General features: G+C 33.1%; 1 protein-coding gene across 1 annotated transcript; it reads right to left on the reverse strand.

Annotated features, from left to right (window-relative positions):
* Positions 1–547: 547 nt before the first annotated feature.
* LOC139516628 (uncharacterized protein PF3D7_1120000-like) lies at positions 548–1,783 on the reverse strand. Its single transcript, XM_071306871.1, has one exon. It carries the CDS (start codon positions 1,781–1,783, stop codon positions 548–550), a length of 1,236 nt encoding a protein of 411 aa, XP_071162972.1.
* Between the last annotated feature and the right edge of the window lie 4,625 nt (positions 1,784–6,408).

A 6,408-nucleotide genomic window follows, 5' to 3' on the forward strand; every position in this document is an offset into this window, starting at 1 on the left:
GCTTAAAATCAACAACATTTCTTTCCGGTATCGTATCGACTCCTGCAATGTAATCATCCATATCTCCACAACGGCTATTGAAATCGCCACACAAAAAGAAAATAGATTCATTTCCATACACATGAACTTGGCTCAATAACGAGTCATAAAAATCATTCGCATCTATGTTACGTGTAGTTCCAGTTGGCGGTAAATAACACACACACGCTCGGAAGCAATCTCGACCGTCACTTTGTTGTACATGAACCCATAAAATTCCTTCAACTGATTTATCTAATATTTCGATGTTGTAGCGTGATGCAATGTCATCGCGTACTAGAAATCCGACACCTCCCGAACCTTTCTTTGCTCTTTCATGTAATTCTGTCCGGTTATGACCAAACCATTTATAGCCATTTATACGGATTTCATTTTTTCCTGTCAGATGTGTTTCGGCGATCCCTATAATATCTAAGTGTTCATTTTGAATACACATTTCACGTAATTTATGTCGGTCATCAATGTTCGAAGTGGCCCATCCCTTCACATTCCAAAACCCGCAACGCCACTAATAATGCCGCCCATTTCTGTAACCGCCACGGTGAGTAGACTGTCTAAAATTATCGGTGTCTCTTGGTTCGTTTTCTCGTCGGTAACTGTCTCTTACGTTGTTTGAAGTGTTTTGCTCATGTCGTCGTCCTCTTTGCTCGTACAGCTGTCGGCTTAGATCGGTCCTTTCTCTTGATTCGTTGTCATTTCGTTTTGTTTGGATTCTCGATCCACGAATTTCTAATTTATCCTTGCCGATAGTATTCACAATATGACGAAGATTTGCATTGAGCATCCTTTCAGCCTTCGGTAAGTCATTTTCAATAAATACGTCTCTATAATTCCTTGCTTCTCGGAGTGTTTTCTTTACCTCCATTACTTTACGCTTGTCCTGTGCGTTTTGGAACTTTACAATAACTAAACCCGGTTTACCCTCTCGGAAGCTCCTCTTGCGTTCTACAGAGTGTATGCTGATATTTTTCAATCTTAAACCGTCCTTTAACAGTCCGCTTACTTTGTTGAAAAGATTTTCATTTTCACTTTCTGCCAGGTTTCGAATGATAGCGTTGTTTCTTTTGTTGTTCTCTGCCTCATCCTCGGGTCTGATCATAGGTTCTTGACAACGGTCTTTCAAACTTGATATTTCATTCTTTACACTCTGGAAGTCCTCATTTACATCTACTTTTAACTGTTCTATGTCCTTTGTAACTTTACTCTCCAGATTTTTCATTTCTTTATGTACGATATTCCTTTCCTTCTTCATAGCGGTTTCAATTTTTCTATCAACAACTTTTTCAATAGTTTTTGCGAAATTACTTTCTAAACTGTCTATTCTTGTCGATAGGTGATCGCGTAAAGTATTCATCGAATCTGTTAAATTGCCTACCATGATCTTTAAATCATTGAGATCATTACTGTTTGTTTGTTTACTAACAACTTTAATAGTGTTCATGTCGCTTTTATTAGACGCCTTCCCTTGAACTCCAATACACTGATTGTCTTCTAGAGCGTGACGATTTTTGTCATCGAGCACACCTGGGCTATTTCTCTGTTTTTTAGTACCATTTTTATTATTACCATCAGACCTTCTACGTTTTGTTGTTTTTCTAGGTGTTAAAGCGAAAGTATTAAAGTTACTTACAGGCCTTTCAGCGTGAATTTCAACCGGTACAGATACAATGTTACTAGCCATAACTGTCTGAACGTAACTATCCGCTGATTGTTTACTCATAGGATCCGACTCTGAATTAAGCATTCCCAACTGCTTTTCTCATCGAATTTTCACTAGTTCACTAGTTCACAAGATCAAAAGTAGATCAAACGTTACTTTTCACTTAAATGTCTTGTTATAATCCAGAAATATGTGAAAAATACAAAAATATTAGACCACAGAAAATTTTGTACTTGTTTACTTGCACATGCGTATCGAAACCTATAATAACATATTTATAAGTACATAGAGTATTATAAAGTTATATTATACACAATATACAATTGTATTTAAATAATAATGAAAAAGCATATTAATTTGCACAATTGATGAAAAATTTGTAACATTTTGTTTTAAAAGATACAAGTGTATTACTCATTTTTATTTCATTTGGTAAACTGTTCCATATTTGAGAACCTGAATATGTAAATGTTTTCTTTAAAAAATTAGTTTTTGGTTTTGGAAGATTTAATACTTTTTCATCAGCTGAACGTAAGTTATAATTTTGATTATCAGTAAAATGAAAATTTTCTTGTAAATAGTTAGGAACCATACCATTTAATGATTTAAATACAAGTATTGCCTTTTGGTATTGAATGCGTTTTTCCACATTTAACCAGCGTAAACTATTAAACAATAAACTGGATGATGTCATTATGTCAGCTTCTACTATAACCCTAGCAGATTTCTTTAATAACTTATTAAGTTTATTTATTCCACTTTCACAACAGCTTCCCCATATATTGCAACAATAATCAAATAATGGCAGAATATAAGCATTAAAATAGATAATACGTATATGCATAGGTAAATATTTTCTTATCTTTTGTAATAAATTGATTCTGTTTGATATAGTACATGACATTTTATCTATCTGCTGATTCCAATTTAGGTTTTTGTCAATATATAAACCAAGAAGTTTTTCACAATCTACATTTTCTACTTGTTCATTTGAAATATTGATATCTAAACTGTTTCCAGTTGAACAAAGTCTTTGTTTTGAACCAACAATCATTGATTTACACTTTTTGGCATTTAATTTCATACAATTTTGCGCACACCAGTTTTCAATTACATGAATATCATTTTGAAGGTTAGAAGTTAACTGAAGTAAATTATTACCTTTACAATGTAATGTAGAATCATCTGCATATAAATCTATTAATGAATGTTCTATATTAAGTGGTAAATCATTGATATATAAAATAAATAACAAAGGGCCCAGGATAGAACCTTGTGGTACCCCAGTTTTTATGCATTTAGTATTAGACATGACGTTATTGACCTTAACTTGTTGGCTTCGTTCAAACAAGTATGACTTAAACCAGTCTAGTGTACAATTTGAAACATTATAATATTCAAGTTTTTTCAATAAAATTATATGATTAACCAGATCATACGTTCATGTCGATATGCACAACTACGTAGTATGTCATTATTATCTACAAAGTTTCCTGAAATTCTGTTGCGTGGTTTCAGAGAAATTGCGATGACAAGAATAGGACTGACGGACAGACAGACGGACTGGTCAAAACCATTATACCCTCCCCAACTTCGTTGCGAGGGGTATAATAACAGCTCACGAGTCGAAGAGATAATCGCGTCACTGTTAGAAAACTAAAATTTGAGTAACATGAATACCATGAAAGACTGGAGTATTCTCATGTGATCTTGAAGAACAGGCAGATCCTGATTTGTAATAATTCCATTACCTTTTATGGAAAGAGCATTAATTTTAATAACGTGCATCTATTGATCAGTTTATGATGGCTATTATAAACCTAAAATTCCCAACATTTGAATTATCTAAATACACATGTATATGCGTACTTTGTTTTACGAATATTTCTTGGTCTCAAAGTTTGATCAACCAAATGAGAAGGTAATTGCATATTTAAAATTGCACGTGTTATAAATAAATGGATCTTGAAGTATAAATTTAACACTGGTGCCGATCAACAGGATCAAACCAAATGGAAAAGATTGATGTTATGTTGAAATGTGTATATTCTTTAATTTTCTATACCCCACTGATTACAATTGCGTTACCGTATTGTTATTAACAGCTAAAAGTAAACACTATTAACAGTCTATGGAAGAAGCGATTCGATAAAAACGTTTCTTATATAAACGAGCGATATTGTCTTATATCAACGAGTTGCATTGTGGGAAATTTCAGACGAATGTTAGCATTTGTGCGAAGAAAGGCAGATTTCTCGGTATAAAGTAATTACTCTTTTCTTAAAACAGGGTGACATTTAACACGACATACGTCTGCTGTATAATTTCCATGAATTATTTTATGTAATAACAAGCAAGATGTATTTAAACGAGAAAATTGAATAGTTGAATAAATGCAACATAAATGCACGATTTATCATTTGTAGATGTACAAATTCAATAAATATCACGTAGCAAATTCAGTGGAATGCAATTGAGATGAATTCAATTATTTGCTAAGCCAAAATCACCTATAAGTCAAAGATACTGCTATATTTTTATTATATCAATGCGTTGTTTGTCTTATATCATAGCGATGTTTTTTTAATATAAAAAAATTATGAATGCGATACTTTTCTAATATAACTGCTATAGTTTTCTAATATAAAATGAATACGATGACACGTCACAATGCATGTTAAGAAAACCGCAAACATAATTCACAAACTTAGTTCATGACCGGCTTAGTGTTTGAGGATCAATATCACTAAAATTTCGTATCTGTAACAAAATTAACGCTTACATGAACTTATCATTTCGAAAATGTTGCTTAACCCTATTGACAAGTTGAAAGTGTTAACAACCTGTTCAGTCTATTGTTTTCAATCACATGGTTTAACCGACTAATTCTATTTGAAGTGATGATGCAATGGCGGAATTTAAATGCAGTTATAAATAGTCTACCGACCTATAAGATTCTAATATAGGTCCAGTGGTCGATCCAGGGGGGATTGGAATCTCCCTTTTTTTGGTCGATCAATGCATTTGAATGGGGACATATGGTTGGACCCCCCTTTATCCTGGGTTAGGAACCCCCTTTTGAAAACGGCTGGATCCACCCTTGAGGTCACACTGATATAGCCTATCCACATGGGTAATATCGAAATAGACAAAAAATATCATTACTTAAAAGAAAAAAAAAACATTCATTCAAACAATCCAAACCAATACAGCTCCAAATAACAATGGATATTCAAATGGTAAAATAAGTATTCCAAACAAATTAAAATGTACAAATGCTGATGTCCCGAACTTTGAAGATAGCAACTGAGTAGCCTCAGACTATAAATTGAACAACTTTAGATACAACGAAAATAAAAAATCTTGTCAAACAGAAAATGTGTTTATTATTAACATAGAAAAAAATATTTACAAGGAAAACAACTCTTTTAGGATATCAAAGACTTTTCCCGTTTGTAAATCGTTATCTCTATGAACATAATCAGCTCGCCGCATGGACGCTCTTTTACATCGCGATGACCGTGAGGGCATTCCGTTGTATTGTTGCCACAGAGATTTGACTTTCGTTTTTTACTAGTAACCGATCGTATAAATACGCGAACATTTCTTAGTGCAAAATAACAATCCGTATCTTTTCTATATTTATAAATTTAGATCGTTCAGTGCTGTTTATTTGATATTTGTATTGACGTAATGGTTTTTGTACCATCATAATTGTCGTTACCGTTAAAGCTTTAGAAGTGTGCTAGTTCATATTGCATTTTACAAAAGATTCAGCACCCAAATGACGTTTTTGGAGGACTGGAAAGCAGTTATTTATAAGGGGAAATTTTAAAGATCTATAGATATAAGAAGATGAGTTCGAACGAGACAACTTTCCATCAAAGTCATAAATTGTTTCAATTAAACAATTATAGATCAAAGTATGGCCTTAAACATGGAGCCTTGGCTCACAGCGAACACCACGCTATATAGGAACACAAAAATACTAGTGTTAAACCATTCAAACAGGAAAACCAACGGTCTAATTTGTATAAAAAAGGAGATTCAAAAGTACAGGTCAGATTTTGTCGAATCAATATGAACGAGGACAGTATGATTCATCTTTGTCACACGTTAGTTTCATTTTTATCAATAAAGAAAGTCTTCCATGCGTGCGTTGCGAGCATATCAGATATATATTATTTTGGTGCGTTCATCATAAAATTAAATGTTATATTATGTGAACAATAATTTTGATACTTAGCTATTTGATTACGACATTGTTTATTAACCCCATCGGTACTGGCATTTTCAAATTTTGAAAATGGTGGATTGCACCTGGTTTTATAGCGCTTAACCTCTCACGTGTATGACAGTCTCATCAAAGTCTGTCATATTTACAAAGATGCGTGATTAAAACTAATATAATATGCCAGCTTTAGCTGGCACTTATGGTAGAAGCATCGTTTTGGAATAAAGAACGATAACTCTCTCTACACGACCCATCTGAAAAGTTTCGTCACTCTCGTTAAATCTCGTACGATTATTTTTTTTAATGGCTGCCGAATTTAACGTTTCAACACGAACTTGAAAAACGGGACAGATAGGAATAATTTCGATGTGAAATACGACGTGAATTTTTATTTGTTTACAAAAACAAGAATTTAGAAATTTTGGTACCTTGTGAAGTTTATTTAAATTTTATTGTACCATGGAAATTACCGAAG

Source organism: Mytilus edulis, chromosome 1, assembly GCF_963676685.1.
Source record: "Mytilus edulis chromosome 1, xbMytEdul2.2, whole genome shotgun sequence".
NCBI lineage: Eukaryota > Metazoa > Mollusca > Bivalvia > Mytilida > Mytilidae > Mytilus > Mytilus edulis.

What these genes read in the sequence shown, in the direction of transcription:
- LOC139516628 (XM_071306871.1), bottom strand. Translation starts at nt 1,783, where the DNA reads ATGCTTAATTCAGAGTCGGATCCTATGAGTAAACAATCAGCGGATAGT.